Raw genomic sequence first — 23,178 nt, 5'->3', positions numbered from 1 at the left:
CCAGGAGAAGTCTGTGTTACCATCTTCAAATAAAACCTATTTCATAAGCTTGCCTCAGGCGTGCTTCTCTGGTGATGCAGAACTCATCACTGATAACTGGCAGTATCAGAAGAACCAGGTGCTTTTGGAAGGGAGCCTCTGTGAGTATCTATGCATGTGTGTGTTTCTATTCTATAGATAGAAACAAAATAAATTTCTATTAAGAAAATCCTAGGTTAGACAAGGGTTGTAATTTAAAGACAGAAGCAAGACAGATTGAATGTGGCGAGAGGAGGGACAGAAATTGTAGGGTGTCTCGCTCTCCCTCAAGTTTTCTTTAGCTCCATGCGTCCCAGGGTCTTTCCCCAGCCATACTGTGTTTGAAGTCTCTTTGCAGATACTCCAGTCAGGCCATGTGGGTGTGCATGAGATGGGAAATGGACTGAAAATCCAACTCAACACGAGGGCTTCTGCCCACAAGGTTTCTGTTCTCTTCTTCCCACCCAGGAGATAGCAGGCAAAATAGACATGAATTAAAGCAGAAGCTTCTGATCTGGTTTATCCACCCTTCACACTATGCCACGCATATGCCAGATCAGATGCAGCCCCTCCTACCTTCCACCCTCCTGGAACCTTTTACACCAGCATCTCTGAGCTCAAGGATGAAGCAGAAAATTGAGTCAGGAATGCCAGAGTGGGAAATGTTGGCTACTCTCCAAACTCTCCCAAGACCTCTTGCTGCAGACTTGATCTGAGCTCTGTGCACCCTAGGGGTGCCAGACAGAGAGCTGGGTTTGGCTGACTCACAGTCCCACTGGACTAAGGAAATGGCTCCTCTGCCCCTTCTGGCTTATGTCATCCCCTCAGTTCCTGCCCTTTGGAAATGAAATGTCACATGTCATGATTCACTGAAATAAGTTTGTAAGTTGTAGACACCCTAAGGTCCTTGTAGGAGCCTCACTGCTCTCATTTGTAAAATGGGTGGGTTATACTAAGGGCACCTTCTGTCCCACACTTTTATGATCCCAATTTGTCCTTGGCAAAAATGAGCTGTCTTACCTTGGTTTTTCTCTGGTTGGAATTCATCTCCAGTGAACCTGAAGCATCCAAGAAGCATGTTGGGTGGCTTGAGGGAAGATGTGCGGTCTTACTCTTCTAGTTTTCTTGTTAACTCTGACCCACTAAGGATGAAGCCCAACCCTGAGGAAAGGGGGCAACAGAAAGGCTGGGACTTGTGCCATCTTGAAAGGTCAAGGTCTCTCTGGCATTCACCCTGTCCATGAGACTAATTTCAAGTCTCCAGCCTTCTGGTTTGAGGCATTTCCGATTTATCCAGAATCGGAACCACTTCCCCCTTCTCTTTAGTCTTTTTTTCTGTTCCCATTTCCTTCCCGGAATTCTGCCCTTCTTTTTCTCTGTCTCGCTCTCCCTCAAGTTTTCTTTAGCTCCATGCATTCCAGGGCTTTCCCCAGCCATACTGTGTTTGAAGTCTCTTTGCAGATACCTCCAGGTGACACTGCTGCCTTCATCCCTCGACCTCAGCCCTTGCAGCCTGGCCTCTGCCCACCCTGGCATGCTTCACTCCAAGGTCGCTGACGGTCTCTGTTGCCAGAACCAGGAACACACTCATTTCTTCCCTCACTTGGTGTTTAGCAACCTGCGACAGTGTTTGCGTTCCTTTGCTCCAGCTCCCTTCTTGCCCCTGTGCTTACCTCTCCCCCTTCCCTCTTTGTGGGTTCTTGCTCTGCTGCCAACAGTGGTGCTTCCCTAGACCCATCTTTCTCCTCCTTCTTCACACTCTCACCAGGTTCTCTCCCAGCACTTCTTTTGATAGGCCCAAAAGGTATCTCCAAACCAGGCTTTTCCCCAATCCAGATCCACAAGCCCACCTGCAGGAGCTGAAGATCCCAGTCCTCACCAATTCTCTTTAATGCTCCCCTCTGCCTGCAGGATCAAGTCAACATGTCTTAAAGGGCTTGCTTCCCCTCCCTCAACTCCAAGGCCCTGATCTCATCTCTTGTCACTTCTGACCTCCCACTCTAGTCATTCGCATCACTGACTTCATGAACAGGCCCTTCTGTCCCATGCCTCATTCACGTTTGACAGCCCCTTCTGAAACACCCCCTCCATACCTGCAGTCTTCTGACTTCAGTTTCCTTCAAGGCTCAACTCAAGTGCTGCTTCCTCCAGGAAGCCTTCCTGGAGACCCACACCCTCCCAGCCCAGGTAAGACACCCTGTGATGTCTTACAGCAACCGTCTTGCTATTTACCCATTTGCCTTCTCCAATGACCCCCCAGGACAGGGGCCTTGTGGTTTATGTTTTTTTTTTCTTCTACCTAGCAAAGGACTTTTGTAATCAGCCTCAAATTAGTTTTTTTTTTTTAATAAATGATAGATAAATGAGCCAAGGAATGAACGAATGCCCACTCTGTGCTCCTCCTAGGGGTCAGATGATCCACTCCTTGGCCTAGAGACTTCCACGTCGGAAGCAGAGAGTTTTCACCAGGGTTTCCATTAGATTCCCGAGGGGCTGCTCTCTGCTTCTCTCTCCTCTCCAAGATGATAGATATTTCAAGATCAAGGGGAACCTACTGTCAGTGCAAAAGGGAAGTAAGAGAGGTGAGGCAGGTCAGGAGGTTCACATTCACAGGAATAAAAAATGGCAAGACCAGAGAAGCAAGCCAAGCTGTCTCTGATCAGGACAACGCCTGACCAGGAGTGTGTGGGCTGTCTGGGTTCCCTTCTCAGCTCATGGTCATTGTGTTCTCCGCCTCCACCTCTGAGTCATACTGACAACTTCCCTCCCTACCTCTGGCCTCCTGACCACCTCTCTGCTCATTTCTTTCCTCAGTATCTTTGTCCAGTGGTTCCTTGGGTAGCCCCGGAGTTCAGGAGCCCCACGGCTGACCTTCCAATCATGAGCAGGACCTGGATGGCCCTCTTGCTAGTCATAGGTGAGCCTGGGTCCTGAGGAAGGGGGACTAGCAGACTTGGGTTGGGTTCTCCAGGTCCCTGAACTGGGGATCAGGGTCTGAGCAGGGAGAGAAACTTGGCACTAGGGGGAGGCTGGTACATAGGGCTTGGGATCTGGAGTTTGTGGAGGGAGAGGATATTAAACAACCAATTTGGGGAGAATTCACTGCAGGAAGAAAGGTCAACCACACTGACCATTCAGAGGCAGAACAAATCAATTTTGTATTGTGTCCATAGTGCCCCTTTGGGCCTTGTTTTTACCTAGACTTTCCCTCATTGAAGCTCCAGAGGTAGGGTAGGGAACGATTGTATTTAGAGCTTGGCTGTTGCTCTGTGGAAATGGAGAATTGAAACTGACAAGGGAGCAATGGATGAAGAGCCATCTGTGTACCATGCAAAAGAGAAAAGCAGGATGAGCCTAGGACCCCAGAAGGCCAGGGGACTCTGGGATATTGGACCTAGAGGGTAGAGCAGGAAGTTGGGGCCCTGGAAGATGGCACTGAGCATCTGGGGATGGTCATCAGGCAGGAGGAAGAACCTTCTCCAAAGCCCTCTTCTCACCCTCTTCATCAGCTTCATCTCTTGGCTTCAACTTGGATACAGAGAAGGTGACAACTTTCCATGTGGACAGTCCTGGATTTGGACACAGCGTAGTCCAGTATGCCAACTCCGGGTGAGGACTGGGTCGTGACTTACTTTTAGCTTTCCTGAACTTCTTTCCCTACACAGAGCCCTGTCCTTCCCCATCTCACTCTTTCTCTGTTGGGTGTGGTGACTTTTCCTAGTGATGAACGTTTGGTCTGGGAGTAGACACTGTCTTGTTTTTCTCAAAAATTTTTCATTTGTTTATTCCTATTTTAAAATTTCTATTGGCTCTTTTTAGTTATATTTAGCATTAGGATTCTCAATCCAATTATAAAAGCATGGAATGTAACTTGCTCTAAATCAGTCCCCAGTACTTCCCTTTCCTACCCTACTGCCTTGCTTTTGCAACAATCACAGCTAACATTTATTGAGCACTTACTAAGTGCCAGGCATTGTAGCATGGATGTTATAGATGGGCACTATTTAGTCCTCACAAGAACCTAATGAGGAATCAACCATTCAACAAATGCTTATTTAGCATTTATTATATATCTCAGGAGCAGGGTATACACCAGAGAATGAGTCAGACAAAAATCCTGCCCTTGTAGAATTTAAATTGTTTTTAATCTCCATTTTATAGATGAAATAGAGGTTCAAAGAGGTACAGCAAACTTGCTAGAGTGGCAGTCAGTCTCCTGTCAGGCGTTCTTCACTGTAGTGTTCTTTGTCTCCCCACAGGGTAGTGGTTGGAGCCCCCAAGGAGATAAAGGCTGACAACCAAACAGGTGGCCTCTACCAGTGTGACTACATCAGGGGTACATGCAAGCCCATCCACCTGCAGGGTGAGTCACTGCCCCTGTCTGGGACACAGCACGAGGCTCCAATGCTTTGGGACCAGTGGAGAGCACAAGAGTCCCACTGACCAGCTTTAGCTCTGGCCGCAAACCCTCAATCTCAAACAGGAGGTTCCTGTCCCCTCAATAACTTCCAGCCCATTGTACCCCTGCACTCCCTCAGCTCCATCAAACCTGGAAGCGTCCTTCACATGTTAGGCCTCCTCGTCTCCCAGGTTGAGGTGATCTCTACCGATCTCTTACTGTCTGAGGGTGAGCATGTATACGTCTGTCTCCTTAGTCCCCCCAGAGGCTGTGAACATGTCCCTAGGCCTGTCCCTGGCAGCCACCACCACATCTTCCCAGTTGCTGGTGAGTTTCCCTGGGTCACAATAGGGTCCTAAGGGAAGGAGTGGGGACCTGGGACTCCTGAGTTTGGGGATCTTGTGGATGGTAGAAATGTTGGATGGGAGGGTGGGCAGGACAGGGACAGCCCCTTCCACCAGCCCTCTATGTCTCCAGGCCTGTGGCCCCACCGTGCATCACACATGCAGAGAGAACATGTATTTGATTGGGCTCTGCTTCCTGCTGGTCTTCCCCTCTGAGCAGGGCCAAAGGCTCCCAGCTGCCTTTCAGGGTGAGTTTTTGGTGATCTTTTGGGGAGCTCACATATATCCAACTGGAGGTGCAGTGGGGTCAGAGATGGTTTTTACCAGAGTGGTAAGAAGAGGGGTGGAAAATCTAGGAAAAAAAGTTTACTGGACCGAGTAGTGGCTCCAAATGTGGCTGGAGAGTCACTGCCTGCTTTGAAATCCTGTCCCATCATGTTCAACCTTTCCTGTGATCTTTCCTTCTTTGAGCTTTGGTTTCATCATCTGCCAAATGTGACAAACAACACATCCAACACTGAAAGTAAGATAAGATGATCTGTGACCAGAGTTTAGCACAGTACCTTACACCAAATGAGAGCTCCATTAATGTATACTGCTATTATTTTTAGAGAGAAGGGGATCCATTTTCCTCCAACGTGCCTCGAGATAGATATAACCAACTGTAGCAGTCTGGGAATGGTTGGTGAGGGTGTAATCTAAGTTGTGTGTGTGTGTGTGTGTGTGTGTGTGTGCGCACGCAAACAGGGCTTGGCTTCTTTGGCTTCTCTGGTGCTGATGGGGATCCAAGATAAGGAGGCTGAACAGTGAGCTTTGCAGACTTAACCCATGGCAGACTGAGACCACTCCCTGGTTTCACATTCACTCTGATGCCCTTGGGGAAAACGACATTGACCCCTGAAGGGTGCCCCTTCTGGCACCTCTTTGGGTCTAGACTCCACACACAAGGGCCATCAGAACCCCCAGGACACCATTCTTTCTGTGGGAGCCCTCCAGGGAAGAAAGGGGAAGCTTGGAGGCAGGAATGGAATGGAATGGGGGTCTCCCCTCCTGAACTGGAAGTTGCCTTTTCTGAAGAGAGATTCTACATTTGCCCAGGAGGAAAGTAAGGGCCTGTATTTAAGCTGAGAACAGAATCGGACCAGTGTGTAGCTGTTTCCAGGGATATTAAAAATAGTGAATAAAAGTACAGTTCAGCACTGACCAAAGAACAAACACTGACCACGGGCTAGCACAGGGTTCTTTCCTTGTGGGAAGTTGCGGGTAGTGGGAAGAAGTGGGGTCAAGTCCACTGAGAAGTGAGACTCTCAGCTTCTTACCATCTGGAAAGGACTTTCACTTTTCTGTTTTTTGATTGACAAGCCTGGTTATGCAGGGTGAAGCCCCTCAGTCACAGTTGTAACCTCTTTGATACCTAAGGAAACTCGAGGGCCCCATTTTAGGCAGGGGGTTAGGAAGGCCTTACTTCCTGACAAGGAGAAGACCAGGATGTGGGGGCTGGACTCTGATGGCCAGATTGGAGTGAGGGGGAAGGTGTTGGGAGAGTGAGTCCTTGTGGCCAGAAAGCTAAGGTCATGGGCTCTTGGGAGTATCCACTGGAGGACCAGGACCACCTCCTTGCCTAGAGTGCCCAAGGCAGGACCAGGATATCGTGTTCCTGATTGATGGCTCAGGCAGCATCTCCTCCCAAGAATTTGCCACAATGATAAACTTTGTGAAGGCTGTGATGAGCCAGTTCCGGAGACCCAACACCCAGGTGAGCTCTTGGGAGAGGGGTGCAAGTCCACTGGGCACTGCTTGATGGGAGCTTGCTGGGGAAAGGCTGGAGGCCTGGTGAAACAGTCTCAGGTCCCAGCTCTATATGGGTCTCCCAGTTTTCTCTGATGCAGTTCTCCAGCCGTTTCTTGATACACTTCACTTTCAACGACTTCATCTCCAGTTCAAACTCTCTAAAGCTGCTGGATGCTGTACGACAGCTGGGAGGGTACACTCACACGGCCACAGCCATCCAAAAGGTCATGTGAGTCCAGACTTCTCCCACTTCCTTTCCCAAAGCGTTCAGGTCTTCCTTTGAGCCTAATCTGCCTTCTCAAGAAAGGGACAGGCAGAGACTGAAATCTAGCCTGGGACCCCCTTGCCAAGTCGGGGACCCTCAAGTGGGACTGCAGGGGGCATGGCCTCCTTTTCAGAAAGGCGTCAGAGGCTGCAGTTTTGTTCACAGGCCTCTGGATCCTCTTCTTTCCTGACAGAAACCAACTATTCACCACCCAAAGTGGGGCTCGTAAAGATGCCACCAAGATCCTGATTGTCATCACTGATGGGCAGAAGACAGGGGATCGCCTGGATTATAAGGATGTTATTCCCATGGCTGAGGCAGCAGGTGTCATCCGCTATGCAATTGGGGTAGGGCATGGAGATGCTGTCTACCACTTCCCCTCACCAGTTCCTGTCAGGCAACTTCCCTTTCAAGGGTAGAAATCCCCAGTTCTCTCATCTTCTATTGTCTTCAGGATGAAAACTCAGCTTGGGGACTCATGATCCTTTTCCTCAAAACTTTTGATGCAATCTGAGTCTTATTTTTCTCATCTGTGCTATGAGACTGACCCTGAAGGGTTCTTGGAAGGGTTCAACACCCAGTACATACAGGCATATTATATTTCTTATTTTCATGGAGTTGGTCTTTTCTGGGGACAGGTTGGACAGGCTTTTCAAAATATATACTCCTGGAAAGAATTAAATGACATTGCGTCGAGGCCCTCTCATGAATACATATTTAAAGTGGAGGACTTTGGTGCTTTGAAGGATATTCAAAACCAGCTCCAGGAGAAGATTTTTGCCATTGAGGGTAAGTCAGAGATAGAGCTACTTGCTTCAGAAATCCTCATCCACAAGGGCTTTTCCTTTTTAAATCTAGATCCCCATGTTATGGGCAGTAACTCTTGCTGTAGGTGTTGATCTCCAATCTTAGATTCTCCCAAGAATCCTTCCTGGACTTGGAAAAGCTCATCTTTCTCCCTAAAACCCAAGTATCATGTCTTCCCCAGGTACACAGACTGTGAGCAGTAGCTCTTTCGAAATGGAAATGTCCCAGGAGGGCTTCAGCGCTGTGTTCACACCCGTGAGTGAGGTCCCTTCAGGCTGATGATGCAGAATAAGGAAGAGTGGGGAGGAGGGAAGGCAAAGAGGGAATGGACGGTTGTGTGGAGCTGGTGGTAGACTTTCCTTGCAGTAGGTGGCTTCTTGCTCTGTTCTGCTCAGCCTTGGAATCTTTTCCTCCCAGGATGGACCAGTTCTGGGAGCTGTGGGGAGCTTCAGCTGGTCTGGAGGTGCCTTCCTGTACCCCCCACATATGAACCCCACCTTCATCAATATGTCTCAGGAGAATGTGGACATGAGGGACTCTTACCTGGGTGAGAAAAGGCTGTGGGTGGGGACAGGTGGGTGACAAACTGCTGGAGAAGAAGCCTTGGTGCTGAGGCTGAGCCCCCTCAGGTTACTCCAGTGAGCTGGCCATTTGGAAAGGGGTACACAGCCTGGTCTTGGGGGCCCCTCGCCACCAGCACACCGGGAAGGTTGTCATCTTCACCCAGACATTTGGGCAATGGCGGCCGAAGGCTGAAGTCACAGGGACCCAGGTTGGTGTGGAGGAAACCAGAGTGGAAGGTGAGGGTGGACAGGGTGACTAGGGGCAGGGAAGGAGAAGGGACAGTGTGGGTGAGGGGTAGGTCCTGGTGCCTGGGAGGGGCAGGACCTGGCCCAGAAGGGAGGTGCCTCTGGCAGGGGCAGGCAGAATGACTTCAGACTCTGCCCTCAGGTCGGCTCCTATTTTGGGGCTTCCCTCTGCTCTGTGGATATGGACAAAGATGGCAGCACTGACCTGGTCCTCATTGGGGCTCCCCATTACTATGAGCAGACCCGAGGAGGGCAGGTGTCCGTGTGCCCCATGCCCAGGGGGGTGAGTGGTGATGGGACCTGGGCTGGGTGGGGCCTGGGTGTGGGCTGCAGGATTGCCTGGAGTGGACCTGGCCCTGGTTTTTGTTCTACAGCAGAGCAGGTGGCGGTGTGAGGTCATTCTCCGTGGGGAGCAGGGCCATCCCTGGGGTCGCTTTGGAGCAGCTCTGACAGTGCTGGGGGATGTTAATGGGGACCATCTGACAGATGTGGCCATTGGGGCCCCTGGAGAGCAGGAGAACCAGGGTGCTATTTACTTATTTCATGGAACCTCAGGACTGGACATCAGCACCTCCCACAGCCAGGTGAAGCACAGTCACTTTTTCCTGTCACTGACAACTTCCTCTTTGCTTCTCCCCCTTTCTTACTGTCACCTGGAAAAATTTCCCCCTTTAGTTCATTTTGCCTCCCTGCCACAGTACTGGGCATTTTGTGGGAGGGAGTAAAACCTGAAGAAGTGAGGCATGGGAATGCTGCCTGCTGCCTGCCCTGCTGTGGATGGAGACTGGAAACTTGAGTGATTTCCCTCCCAGGCCTTTTAATCCCCCCGTTTTACAAGGTACATAGGCATTAGCAAACCTGTTTTCTTCTTTTTTTTTTAACCTTTTTATTAGTACATTATAATTATGCATAGCAGTGGGATTTGTTGCCACATGTTCATGCATGCACACACTAGAACAGTATAATTGGTCCCTTGAATTCCCCAGGACTTCCCCTTTCCTTTTCCTCCTCCTCCCCCCTGGTACCTTGCCTCTACTCCACTGGCCTCCCTTATATTTTCATGAAATCCCCTTCTACCTCGTTTCCCCCTTTTTCTCTCTAGCTTCCACATATGAGATAAAACATACAACCCTTGATTTTCTTAGTTCATCAAACCCATTTTACAGATGTTACGTGACTTGTTCAAGGTGCACAGTGGACCAGGAATGACCATTAGGGAGGTTTTGGTTTTCTGACTTTCCAACTCAGTGTTCAGCCTTTCAGTGGCTCCCTGTTGCTCAGTTAGCCTGTCCACTCACCCCTTCATCTCCTTGGATGCTGTCTGATTTTATTCCATTCCTGCCATTAGTGATTACCAAATGCACATCTAGGCAGGAACCTTCCACTCAGTGGAGCAAGAATTCCCTGAGAAGAGAGGGTTGATTGCCTTGGAAAAAAAAAAATCAAGGAAGCCCCAATTAAAAAACAGGCAAAGGTTCTGAGCAGATGTTTCTCTAAAAATTAAAAACAAAAAGCGGGGTGGGGGGCTCACAAAACACATGTTACACATTATTAGTCATCAGGCATTGGCAAATCGAAACCACAATGAGGTGCAACTTCATACCTGCTAAAATGGCTAGAATCAAAACAGTCGATTGGGTGAGGATGTGGAGAATTTGTTACCCTCATGCACTGCTAGTGGAACTGTAGTGGTATGACTTCTTTGCAAAATAGTCTGGCAGTTTCTCAGAAGATTAAATGCAGAGTAGCTCTTTGACTCAACAAATCCACTTCTGGAGGTCCACACAAAAACTTGTACATGAGAATGTTCTTTGCAGCATTATTCATAATAGCTCAGAGATGGAAACAACCCAAATGTCTATCCACAGAGGAATGGATAAATACAATGTGGTATGCCCACACAATAGCATATTATTCAATCATAAAAGGAACAAAGTATTGATACATACTACAACATGATGAACCTTGAAAACACTAGACTAAGTGAAACAGACAAGTCACAGAGGACCATATATGACATGGTTACATTTATATAAAATGGACTGCATAGGCAAATAGAAGGAGACAGAAAGTAGCATGATAAAAGTATCAAGGAAGGTCCCTGTAGTTCTGCCAATGTCTGGGTGATATCGGTCAGGTTACTCACCTCTCTGTGCTCAGTTTCTCTCTCTTAAAATGGTGATTATAATAGAACCAACCTCACATATGGCTGCTGCTGCGAGGGTGAGCAGGTACGGAGTGCTCATAATGGGCATTAGACTCTTATAATCTATTATTGTTGTGATTACTGTTAATACAGGTTAAAGAAGAGGGGTCTAAAGAAGAGGGTGAAAGACCTTATTGAGAATAACAAGAAACTACATTCAGTCCACACTGATTTGTTTAACTTCCACTTGCCAGAAGGGCTCAGAGGCATATCTGGTAGATCCTTGATTACAAATATCACTTGGGTTCTACCCGCAAGGCCTGACTCCAAGAGGAAGCCTCTCTGGAGTCACTGACCCACCATGGTTTCCCCTTCCTTGTCCGTCACACACTTGCCTGGAAAGGCCTTGCCTTGTCCTCCACTGGCCCCTGCACTGACCCTGGGACACAGTGCTGAGGTTAGCTTTTCTGAGTGTTGGGGCCCTGAGCAATGAGGCCCTGAATGTTGACTACTTGACCATTTGTGCAGTTTTTACCCCACCTAGCCTTGCCACCCTTAGTAACTGGTAAGTTTCTCTTTTTATTTCATTATTGCTCTCAATAATCATTACTCTGCCAGAGATTTAAGGGGATTAGGATTGGGGCTTAGAGGTAGATGGTCTAAGGTCTGGAGTTGGCCTCCGAAAGGCCATGGGAACTTGGCACAGTCCCCCAACCTTTCTCCTTTATCTGTGAAAGGGGAGGTGAGACTAGATGGATTCTGTAGTCACTTTCAACCTGAAGATTCATCATAAAGTCATTGACTGTTGACCATACTTGAGGTGCTGTTTTAAAAACTATGTGAATAAATTCATCTATGCTTGTAGTTATACTTGGAAGGATTACTCTTTCCTGCAGGAGATGAGGAAACAGATGCAGTAAGATTTGTGGAGAAGTCATTTGATTGGAATCAGGGACTAACTGAATGAATGGAACTCAGGTCACCAGGACAGATTTCTAATCTCTACTTCTTAGGAATCATTTCTTTTTTTCAGTCAAATTCCCCACTCTAACCTCTTTTTAGGCCCTTCTTGGTGACTTCTTTTTATGACTCACCCTTTCTTTCTCTCTTTTACATTCATACCTCTTTATTTTTCTTGTTGCTTATTTCCAACTTGTCCCCTAACCCCCCGTCTTACTCCATTTTCAGTTGCTACAACAAAATAGCTGAGGCTAAATATTGTATAAAGAAAGGAGGTTTATTTAGCACAGTTTTGGAGGCTGAAAGTCCAAATGGCATGGCACTGACTCTCACAAGGGCCTGTTGCTCCATCACATCATGGCAGATGGCATCATGGTGGGAACATGTGTGAGAAGTTGGGGTTACATGGCAAGACAAGACATCAGAGAGAATAGGGAACAGGGACGTCTTGTTCTGTTATAACAATTCCCTAGGGAACTAACTGGACTCACATAAGAACTACTTAATGCTTTGTGAGGGCAATGCCTCCAAAGACCCAATCACCTCCCACTAGACTCCACCTCTTAAAGGTTCTGCTGCACCAAGGACTAAACCTCCAACATGGGAGGGAACCCTTGGAAGACCAACCACATCCATCCTGACTCACTTTCTCTTCTGAATAGAGAATTGCAGGCTCCCAGCTTTCCCCCACGCTCCAGTATTTTGGGCAGTCACTGAGCGGGGGTCAGGACCTCACTATGGATGGACTGGTGGACCTGGTTGTGGGGTCCCAGGGACAAGTGCTGCTGCTCAGGTAAGAACAACTTTCCTCAGACATTCCCCATGTGGTCCTAGGTTCAGATCAGATACCATTGCAGGTTGTGCTTCTAGGAGCCAAGGACCTGTTCTCAGTTCCATGTTTTGCCCACAGGACCAGACCTGTCCTCAGAGTGTGGGTGACCATACATTTCACACCTGCAGAGATTGCTAGGTCTCTGTTTGAGTGTCAGGAGCAGGAGACCTCTGTCCAGGAACTGGGTGGTGCTACTGTCTGTATTGATATTTATGGAAGTCCCAAGGGCCAACGTGGTGAGTACTCTCCTCTCTGACCTAAGGCACCCTGACCTCTGGAGTACACCCATGTCGGACTCATTCTCTCCTGCCTTACTTACCTGGGGAGTTTCTGGTCCACAGTCCTCTGCATGCCCTGCTTTCCTCTATAGATAAACTCCAAAGCTCTGTGACCTATGACTTAGCCCTTGACCCTGGCCGCTTGAGTCCCCGTGCTATCTTCAAAGAGACAATGACCCGGACCCTGACTCGAGTCCAAGACCTTGGACTGAACAAGTACTGTGAATCTGTGAAGTTGCTCCTTCCGGTGAGGGATCCTCAGATGGATGCAGGGATAGAAGTCGGTAGAGGCCATTTGGAGGCTGGCAGCAGGCTGGTCAGGGAAAGAAAAGGGCATAGAATCTGGAATGCAGATGGTGCTTAATACATGTTAGCTAAATGAGTGAATGAATGAACCAGGTTGGCTGAAACTGCCAGAGATTACACAGTTGGATTTCAGGAAAGAAGAGGGCTGCTGAAAGAACCTCAGAGCTTCCTTCAGGCTGAGATCTTTTAGGCATTCAGTGGGCACTTATTTTTGGCTTTACTCCTGATACAGGCCCTGTCCTAGGGTAACACAGCAGGTGACAAAGAAGCTATTGCTCACAGGGAGGTCCTGGGTGGGGTGGGGGGGAACCCAAACCAAACAAGTATCTAGATAATGTGTCAGGTTGCGATAACTACTAGGAAGAAAGACAAAAATCACAAGAACTTCAGGGAAGCCTCTCGAAGGAGTGCAGTTTGAGAAGAAACTGAACAAATTAAGGGAGCCATGTGCAAGTACTGGGCAAAAATTCTGCATGGTGGGGATAATAACAACAAATGCTTACTGAGTGCGCAGATTGCTATCTTTATCACCCTGTTCACAGATGCACTTGGTAACGTTGCACAGTACGTTCTTTAACACCCTCCCTTTAATGTCTTCTAGGCCTGTGTGGAGGACTCGTTGACCCCAATTATCTTGCGTCTCAACTTCTCTTTGGAGGGCAAGCCCATCCCTTCCCTCAGAGACCTCCGGCCTATGCTGGCTGCAGATGCTCAGACGTACTTCACAGCCTCGGTGAGTCTTGGTGTTGGGGTCTCCCAGAGGGGTAACACAAGAGGACCTCTGAATCTCTGGAAAATCCTGCGTTGCCTTTCTCTCAGCTCCCCTTTGAGAAGAACTGTGGGGCTGACCACATCTGCCAGGATGACCTTGGTATCAACTTTGACTTCTCAGGGTGAGCTTCCACCTGCCTGGACCTGACCCTGCGCCCCAACCTCACTCCCAGGACCTGGGACTCTTGTCTCTGGCTCCCTAACATTCCCACCCAGGATTAAGAACCTGTCACCTGTCTACTTTCCACCTTTCCAGCCCACATTTTATCCCCAGAACATTTCTAGCCTCAGTCACAGAGACATCTCTTCCTCCCACCCAAATACCCAGCATGAAGACCTTGGTGGTGGGAAGTGACCTGGAGCTGAACGCAGAAGTAACAGTGTCAAATGATGGTGAAGATTCCTATGGAACTACAATCACCTTCTCCTACCCAGCAGGACTGTCCTATCGACGTGTAGCAGGGGGTCAGGTATTCTTTCTGGGGATGGAAGAGGCTGGGAATTAGGATAGACCTGTGCTAGGTCCAAAGCTCAGGCTGGTGGCCACTACTTAGCAGCCTGTAGTGGTCCAAGAAGTCTGGGCTGGTCTTGGTTGGATGGATGTTGTTGTGCTATTTGACGTTTTTGCTCATGCCTGCAATATTTGACTTTGGGCTTTTTTTTTTTTTTTTTTGTATTGGGGATTGAACTCAGAGGGGCTTAACCACTAAGCCACATCCCCAGTCCTTTTTATTTTTTATTTTGATACAGGCTCTTGGTAAGTTGCTTAGAGCCTCACTAAATTGCTGAGGCTGACTTTGAGCTTGCGATCCTCTTGCCTCAGTCTCCTGAGCTGCTGGGATTACAGGCATGTGCCACCTCACCTGGCTGGACATTGCATTTTAAAGACACTGACTATCAGAAATAAGTTCCTAGGAGGCTAGTAGTATGGAGAGGGAGGGTAGCATGCTTTAAATTTCTTTGTATGCCATATCATATCCTCATTTAAAGGAAAACATATCTCAGCCCTCAAGTATTTTAAAATATGATTCTGTAGAAGAATTTGATTGCTTTGAATTGGAGTTTGGCAAAGTTTTGCTATTAAAGGACTAGATAAGAAATATTTCAGCTTTGTGGATCATACAGTTTCTGTCCTAGCCACTCAACTCCACTGCTGTAGAATAAGAGCAGACAATGATATGAATGTATATATTAACGAGTAAAGTTGTGATCCAGTAAAATTTTATTTATAAAAATAGGTGGTGTAGGCCTGGGGTTGTGGCTCAGTGGTAGAGCACTTGCCTAGTATGTGTGAGGCATTGGGTTTGATTCTCAGCACCACAGATAAATAAATAAATAAAATAAAGGTGTATCAATATCTTAAAAATTTAAAAAACTAGGTGGTGGGCTATTATTTGCCAGTCTCTTCTAGAAGACAGAACTATGGCTATAGGGAGTCAAAGGGAAAGTTTTTTTTTTTGCAAAAAAAAAAATTGAGAAAAATTTAAATATTTACAAAAGCAGAGAATAGTTAAACAAATTTCCTAAAAACTTATCATCCAGATTCAATAATTAAACATTTTGCTCTTTTGTTTTCTTTTGCTTAAATATTTTAAAACAAATCCCAGACATTGAATTCTTATTTTGCTCTGTAGTTCTGAACAATGGGGACGTGTCATCTTACATAAACTCAAAGTCATTATCTCACCCAACAAAATGAATGATTCCTTGGTATTTAGACCATAGTCAAAGTTCCCTGATGTCTCATAAATGTCTCATAGTCAAAGTTCTCAAAAATGTCTTTTTGCCCCTGGTTTATTTGAACAGGGATCTAAACTAGGTCTGCACATTAAATTTGTTATGTTTGCTATGTCTACTTTAATATAGTATTTCCAACAGGAGCATTTTTTTATAATAGTTCCAAGTTATTTTATTCTGAAGTTATTTACTTATTAACATAATGCCTTTATTTTATTTTTTAATGTGTGGTGCCGAGGATTGAACCCAGTGCCTTACATGTGCAAGGTGGGCACATTTCCAAAGGAGCCTAACCCCCTGAATTTATTTTTAATGCCAAGTCATTTTACAGAATAGAAAACATGATTTCCTGAAATGGCATTTTAGAGAACTTAAAGGAAAGCAGTATTTGTCCTGAGAAAGATGGAATGCAACTCACTTTGTTCACCTAGGGAGAGCTCTTCCTCTATATTTCTCTCTTCCCCTCCAAGAGTTTATTTTGGTTAACATATGAATGAACCCACTAGGAAAAACTATCTGTGGGGGCGACTACCCTGAAACTGAAAGTGCTCCTAGACTTATCAACCAAAGACAATGTGTAGACTTGTTAGGTATTGATTTTAGCAAATGAGCTGTTGAAAAACATCCAAAGATTGTCCAAGAAAAAAGAATATGAAGTGCTTAGTAAGGAGTTACTATTCATTTTTCTAGGTGTGATTTATTGGGGCTTGTGGTTATGTTATTGGTTGGTGTAGACAATGAAGTAAATCTGGATAGAACAATATGAAGTCTGGAATGTGCTTTAAATTATTCAGGAAAAGAATAAATGGAATGAATTTAACAAAATCATGTTATATGCATATATGGAGGTACCAAAGGGAATTTCACCAAAGGAAGTTTAGCAGAGCAGAGGAGGGAGAATAGTGGGAGGTCAGGAGGGGCAACGGGAAATGAAGTTCAATTCCTTGCATGCATGATTTTGTCACAATGAGCCCAAATACTATGTATAATTTTAATGCTCTATTAAAAAATAAATTATTCAGGAAAAGAAAAGATGGAAAATAACTCAAAAAAGAATAGAAAAATGTTAACTTCAGCTGAGTGATGGATACCTGGTGGAGGATTTTCTAGTCTCTACTTTTGAGTATGTTTGAAAATTTCCATAACAAAAAGCCTTTAAAAACAATAAAAAGGGAAAACTCTAATAATTAGAGATTTCTACCCTGGGAGGAAGTTGGACCACATAGAGCCTAAGGGTCTTTTTAAAACATAACATGAAGGTAGAGTGCTCAATTTGTTTTGTCTTTTTTTTTCTTTTGCTGAACTCTTTTAAAACAAACTCCCCATCATTACATCACAGAGTCTCTATGAAATTCTAATAAATAAGCGTCTGTTTTTTTCTGCCTGCCTTTTCCTTGAATCAGCGGCAGCTGCGCCCCCTGCACCTGACATGTGACAGCGCCCCAGCTGGAAGCCAAGGTGCCTGGAGAACTAGCTGCAGCATCCACCATGTCATCTTCCACGGGGGCACACAGGTCAGCTTGGCTTCTGCACCCCGCTCTCTGCCTGCATCCTGCTTTTCCCCTTTATGACCTCCCTGTCCCTCTTTCTCAGATCACCTTCGTGGCTACCTTTGATGTCTCCCCCAAAGCTGTGCTGGGAGACAGGCTGCTTTTGGCAGCCAATGTGAGCAGGTGAGATGGGTCAGGCTCAGGGGCAGCACCCTTTTCACCACCAGCCTCACCCCCCATCCTCCTCCTCTGGGGCCTTTAGAAACTGGGCGTTTCATCTTTTCCAGTGAGAATAACACCCCCAGGACCAGCAAGACCACCTTCCAGCTGGAGCTCCCGGTGAAGTACGCTGTGTACCCGGTGATCAGCAGGTATTCCACTGAGACCTTAAAAGCGTTCTTCTGCATCTTCCTAATTGGGGGAAGGAAGTGGTTCTTACCGCAGCAGTAGCTGAACATCTGGGATATTTTAGGTTTTATCGTCATCCTTTCAAGTGGTAGGTGATACTTCCAGTAGTGCTTACTAATCAATGGCTGCTCATTGTGGGCTAGATATGATATTATAGCCTACATTTAATAATTTAATAGAGATTATAAGTCTCAATACTTTCTGAAAATCCTCAAGATTTTCTCTTGGGTTCCTATTGTGTGCACCTAAGAATATGTAACAATAAATGGAATCCCACCATTATGTATAAATATAATGCACCAATGAAAATGTGGGAAAAATTAAAATATCAAAAATAGATTTTAAAAACATTCTCTTGAATTCCCTAGGATATATCAGACATGTCCCCTGTCTTTAAGGTTTACAACCTTATTTAGTATCAAGGTTACCTTGATCCAAGCCAGAATCTCATCAAGGGCTGCTCTGTGGTTCTGTACCCTTGGATGATATAGGTGTGTCAGTTAGCTTTTCCTCACTATAACAAATACCTGAGATAATCAACTTAAATCTAAAAGACTTATTTTGGCTCAGTTATAGAGGTTCCAGTTCATGATCAGTTGGCTTTGGATCTGTGGTGAGGCCCCGTATCATGGCAGAAGTGCTCACCTCATGGCAGAAGAGAGAGGAAGAGAAAGGGAACTGTGATACTGTAGGCCCCCAAATGACCTAAAGACCTCTCATTAGGCCCCACCTACCTCCCAGTGCCACATGGGCCTTTGGCAGATGTTCATCATCCAAACCACAGCAGTGAGTTTCCAAGGGGAGGCTAAGACCTCCTGTAAGGGGAGGCCTCAGCTAACTTTTGAAGGGTCTACAGCGTTGGGCTTGACTAACAGTGATTCTGAAAGGGGCCCTTGGCATTTGGGCAGGACACTTCTTTTCACAAAGCAGATTTATACCCATAGGGTATAAGACCCCTCTCCCCTTTTTTCCTCTTGGCAAGAATAAGGACAGATTATCTGCTTGCTGCAGAGACTGGATGTCAGGGAGAAGTTGGATAAAAGGATAGGTCCTAAAATGCTGCTCAAGGAGGATTAGATAAGGTGTTTGGAAATAAGAAGGAGCCAGTGTTTAATTAAGCAGATATCTTCTTTCAACAAGTGCCTTCCTAGTGTTTGCTAAGTGGCAGGCACAGTGCTATGGTTACTTTCTATAAATTCATTTGACTTTCAACAAAAATGTATTGAGCTCCTATGTGTCATCAAAGCCAAATATAAGCCTCTGCTCTTATGGGACTTACCTCACTAGCTGATCTCTTCCTGCTTAGAGTTTCACTTTCTCATTTGCACCTGCATGTTTGGGGGCTCCCAGTCAGATGCATGCTGTGAACTTGTTTGCTGGGGTGTAGAGTGGGGCTCTCACACCTCCTTGCAGGGAACCCACAGGTGGGGCATACCATCTTTTGTTATGTGTGATCCTACAGCTTAACCACACTCTGTAGATATGGCATTGTGGGTGGGGATGCCCAAGGGGGCCCTAGGATCAGTTTGAAACGTTTCTGGGGGAGTCCTTTGGCAGAGGAAGAATGAAACTTAAAATTAGGAATTGTGGACTGGAATTTGGACTATGCAGGCAAAGGAGAGGTGCTCCAGGAACGGAGTAGTGAGGGTTAGAGGTGAGACAGCAACCATATGGGGGTCCTACCTGGTCAAGGCACCTCTTGACTTGGTCCTAAGTAGACCTCAGGAAGTATTGTGACAATGAGACCCAGTGAAGAGTCTGTTGTTGAGTCCCCTCACCTACAAGCCCCAGGTCAGGAAAAGCCAAGGAAACAGGAGAGAAGGGCCCCAGGGAAGGGCTGTGGGAGTCCAGAAAGGGGCACCATGCTCGGTAGGCACATGATTGCCAGTGTCAGCCTGAGTCTCCCCAAATCTTTGCTGTGTCCACATGGCCATCAGCATCCTACATGCTCATGAAGGACTGAAAGGAGAACTGAGGTGCAGAGAGAAGCCAGCTGTGGCCCAAACTCTCCCAGAAAGCCGGTGGCAATAACTATTCTTTTTGCTGCCCACCCTGCTCAGTTCCCTGAGAAGTCTCCTCTGTGGGCAGCTCCTGCAAGCACTTTATACCCATGTCAAAGTGTGGCCCTACTCCCTAAACCCTCCTTTATCCCAATTCAGTCAAGACCTAATTCCAGGTCATGCTAAGGCCCCACTGACTGCCTGTTCCATCAGCCAGAGTCACAGCCTCCTCAGGAGACCACCATAGGACTTCAGATTCACTCATGCCTTTTCTCTCTCCAGCCATGACCAATCCACCAAGTACCTCAACTTCTCATCTTCAGAGGAGGGAGGCAGTATAGCCAAGCATAGATACCAGGCAAGTGGTAGAGACAAAGGAGCTCGGTCTGGAGAAGGAGCCCTGGAACTGGAGAGCAGGGAGAGATGTGAGTTTGGCATGGGCTCTGCCCTCACTGCCCTGTGTGCAGGTGAATAACCTGGGACAGAGAGACCTGCCTGTCAGCATCAACTTCTGGGTGCCTGTGGAGCTGAATGGAGCTGCTGTGTGGACAGAGGTGGAAGTCTCTCACCTCCAGGTACTCAAGGACTGTGTTTGGTTCTTCATGAATATCCTTTACCTGAATTCCCTGCTTTCCTCTTGAACTGCCAATGTCCCAACTGAGACTTGTTCTTTTCATGTCTTCTCCCAGAACCCGTCCATTCAGTGCTCTTCAGAGAGACTAATTCCCAGAGAATCTGACTTCCTGACTCATATTTATAAGAATCCTGTGCTGGTGAGGTGGGCTCTGGGCTATTTCCCACTTTAAGCCACATATCAGAGGTATTCAATTCAGGAATCATATTATATCAGATAGGAAATTGCTGAACAGCCCTCTTGTATTCAAATGTGGTTGTTTCTCTCAAATCATACAGTTTAAGGCTGTCTTCTACCTTTAAACACATCTTCCTATGACCTGATACTATGTCTCCGTACCTAGGACTGTTCCATTGCTAACTGCTTGAGGTTCCGTTGTGACATCCCCTCCTTTGGCATCCAGGAAGAGCTTGACTTTATCCTGAAGGGCAACCTCAGCTTCAGCTGGGTCAGCCAGGTGTGTAGGCCTAATGGCATAGCCCCTCTCCCAGATTCACATGGTACCTGGTGGGTCTGTTCATTTGCTGAACTCTGAGCTTCCCTCAGAGGTAATTCCCTAGCTCCCCTCACCCTAACACTCTCTTGCAGACATTGCAGAAGAAGGTGTTGGTCATGAGTGTGGCTGAAATCACGTTTGACAGATCTGTGTATTCCCAGCTTCCAGGACAGGAGGCATTTTTGAGAGCCCAGGTAGTGACTGTGTGGTAGTCAGTTGTCAGGCTGGTAAAAGGCTCCTGGTGCTAAATTTGTGCTTCTGGGTGAGGGGTTTACAAGCATACAGGGAGGAGGGAGGAAGGTCCCAGGACAAGACAGTTGCCCTTAAGAGTATGAGTGCTCCTGCATCTCACCTCTTGGAGCAGAGCCTAGGGAAGGAGGGGAGGAAGCTAAAGCCAGGGAAACTGTTGGGGTTGGGGGTTTCTGAGATTGCACAAGGCCCAATACTTTCTGATGGGGTCACTCTACCCCAGATGAAAACAGTGCTGGAGAAGTATGAAGTCCACAACCCCATCCCCCTCATCGTGGGCAGCTGTGTAGGAGGTCTGCTGCTGCTGGCTCTCATCACTGCCATACTGTACAAGGCAAGTTTTATCTAACCACCAGGGTAAGAAAGAACTCATTTTGGGTTGGATGTACTTTCTCAGTATGTCTTTTCATACAAGAAACTCCCTCCCATATGATATGATCAGTCACCAATTTTTTCCCCATGTTTGTATCTTCCCCTCTTGATTCTCAGATCTCATTTCTTTCCCTTTCTTTTCCCTCCTTCACCTTTCTACTCTTTCCTTCTGCAGAATATAATAACATAAAGCCACAAAGACTGGGGTTTGAATGTTGATACTGCCATTGATTCTTTCTTTGACTCTAGGCAAGTGCCTGGTCTACTCTGGGTTTTGAGTTTTTTTCATTGTGAAGCTGATTATACTTATGGCTCACAGAATCTTCTCTGATTCTAAGTGATGATGAGTACGAAGCTCCTCATGCTTTGAACATAGTAAGAGTTCCAGAAATGGTGATCCCTCCCTCTTCCCCAGTTATTATCTTTCCTGTCTTTTACTGGACTTCTGATCTCCACAGGTTGGCTTCTTCAAACGTCAATATAAGGAAATGATGGAGGAAGCAAATGGACAACTTGCTCCAGAAAGTGGAACATTAGACACCCAAGTTGCCCAGTGAACAATGACTTCCTGTTCTCCTTTGGACCTACTCTCCCCTGATAGGTTTTCCAGTTCTCTTATTCTCATCTACATTGGGCCCAAGGGGAAAGAATATTCCACATGAGGGAGGCTGGGATTGGGCTGCTTTCACTTTTTGGGAAAATGCAGTATGTCTACACAAAGTGTCTTGTCTGGGAAGGGTTATTCATCTTGTCAAGGCTCCAACTGGAAACCCCATAGATAGGGTTTCTGCCATGGTCTAGAGGACTTGGAATTTCTACCCAGAAATTCATGGGCTATAATCTCAGGCCCCAGTCTCCCTTCCTCTGCTAGCTACCAATGATCTTTCTAAAATACAGAACTGAATGAATCACTCATTCTTACCCATCTTCAGTGGCTCCCATTACTTTCAGGACAATGTCTGAATTCTCAGCTTAGTGTTAGACATCCTGTTACCCATTCCATTTCCAGAAGGTGGACTTCAGAGCACACAGAAGGAGTTCTGTGCCTCCTTGTCATCCCTGTTGCTAGTAAAATACTGTCATGTCAGCTCTTAGCTTTGTCTCGGGAATTTCAGTCCAGATTTCTCCAATGGAATTGGGAATGAAATGACTATGTAAAGCTGGCTTCTAGCATTGGTCAGGATTGCTAACTGGAAGGGAGGAGTATCCCCTCAGGAGGGACACTGCCCCAGTTCTCTTGCAACTCAACCAGTTCCAGGTCAAAGGAGGTTTAAGCCACTTCCACTTTTTGAGGCCCCAAATATAGTAAATGAAGAAATGTCAGAACATTTTTTAAAAGTTGTATTTTAAATGCTTGCATTAATAAATTAAAACATGCATGAAAAGATGTATGTACTTTTAATGGTAAACATATTAAAGGTCTAAAGTTCAGGCCTTTTGTGGAGGTAAGTCCTGGATAATAATGCCCATGGGGTCCATTTACCATGGTGAACTCTGATCAGCTCAGATCTGGAGTCAGGCCAAGACAGTTAACCAGAGTGGGGATAATCTGACCTCTTACTCTGTTCTCAGGGCTGTTGCTGATGGAGCTGTGGAGAGAGACTTGAGGGGAGGAGGCAAGGATAGGAAGGGCAGCCCTCACTGGTTACTCTTACACCTGGAAAGGTCATTGGGGTGAACCAACACACAAGTGTTTCTCATCAATTCTAGCATGTGTTGAAGAGAATACTGATTGCATATGGTTAATGATTTGATTGCACTCTGAATTCCATATCAGGAACATGCTGCTCCACAAGAGGTCATTCTTTAAAAAAACCTTTTATTTGTTCTTATATATAACAGTAGAATCTATTTTGATGCATTTATACAAACATGGAATATATCTTATTTTAGTTAGGACCCCAGTCTTGTGGATGTACATGATGCTGAGATTCACTGTGGTATATTCATTTTTGTACATAGACAAGTTATGTCAGATTCATTCCATTGTCTTTCATATTCCTACTCCCCTCCCTTCCCTTCATTCCCTTTGTCTAATCCAATGAACTTCCACACACCCCCCCCCG

The 23,178-nt window shown here is 46.4% G+C and overlaps 1 protein-coding gene across 1 annotated transcript; it reads left to right on the top strand.

Moving 5' to 3' along the window:
- Positions 1-2,801: 2,801 nt before the first annotated feature.
- Itgax (integrin subunit alpha X) lies at positions 2,802-22,988 on the top strand. The gene is made up of 30 exons (XM_047534081.1): positions 2,802-2,935; positions 3,528-3,627; positions 4,278-4,381; positions 4,674-4,744; positions 4,895-5,009; positions 6,387-6,517; positions 6,636-6,781; positions 7,011-7,164; positions 7,456-7,606; positions 7,806-7,879; positions 8,042-8,171; positions 8,254-8,396; positions 8,576-8,716; positions 8,808-9,017; positions 12,202-12,332; positions 12,450-12,607; positions 12,742-12,896; positions 13,557-13,688; positions 13,775-13,848; positions 14,055-14,196; positions 16,867-16,977; positions 17,057-17,136; positions 17,241-17,324; positions 19,644-19,719; positions 19,829-19,936; positions 20,051-20,134; positions 20,339-20,452; positions 20,584-20,685; positions 20,964-21,074; positions 21,571-22,988. Exons 1-30 carry the CDS (start codon positions 2,899-2,901, stop codon positions 21,667-21,669), a joined length of 3,468 nt encoding a protein of 1,155 aa, XP_047390037.1. The 5' UTR covers positions 2,802-2,898; the 3' UTR covers positions 21,670-22,988.
- Positions 22,989-23,178: the final 190 nt, after the last annotated feature.

The sequence above is a fragment of the Sciurus carolinensis genome, chromosome 18 (genome assembly GCF_902686445.1).
Source record: "Sciurus carolinensis chromosome 18, mSciCar1.2, whole genome shotgun sequence".
NCBI lineage: Eukaryota > Metazoa > Chordata > Mammalia > Rodentia > Sciuridae > Sciurus > Sciurus carolinensis.
Note: the sequence above shows the minus strand (reverse complement) of the source record. Positions and strands in the feature narration are given on the sequence as shown.

Bases quoted from the DNA above. Each gene is read 5' to 3' on its own strand.
- Itgax (XM_047534081.1), top strand. From the start codon at position 2,899: ATGAGCAGGACCTGGATGGCCCTCTTGCTAGTCATAG. The intron at 2,936-3,527 runs GTGAGCCTGGGT...CCTCTTCATCAG, and splicing joins GGCCCTCTTGCTAGTCATAG to CTTCATCTCTTGGCTTCAAC. The intron at 8,172-8,253 runs GTGAGAAAAGGC...GAGCCCCCTCAG, and splicing joins CATGAGGGACTCTTACCTGG to GTTACTCCAGTGAGCTGGCC.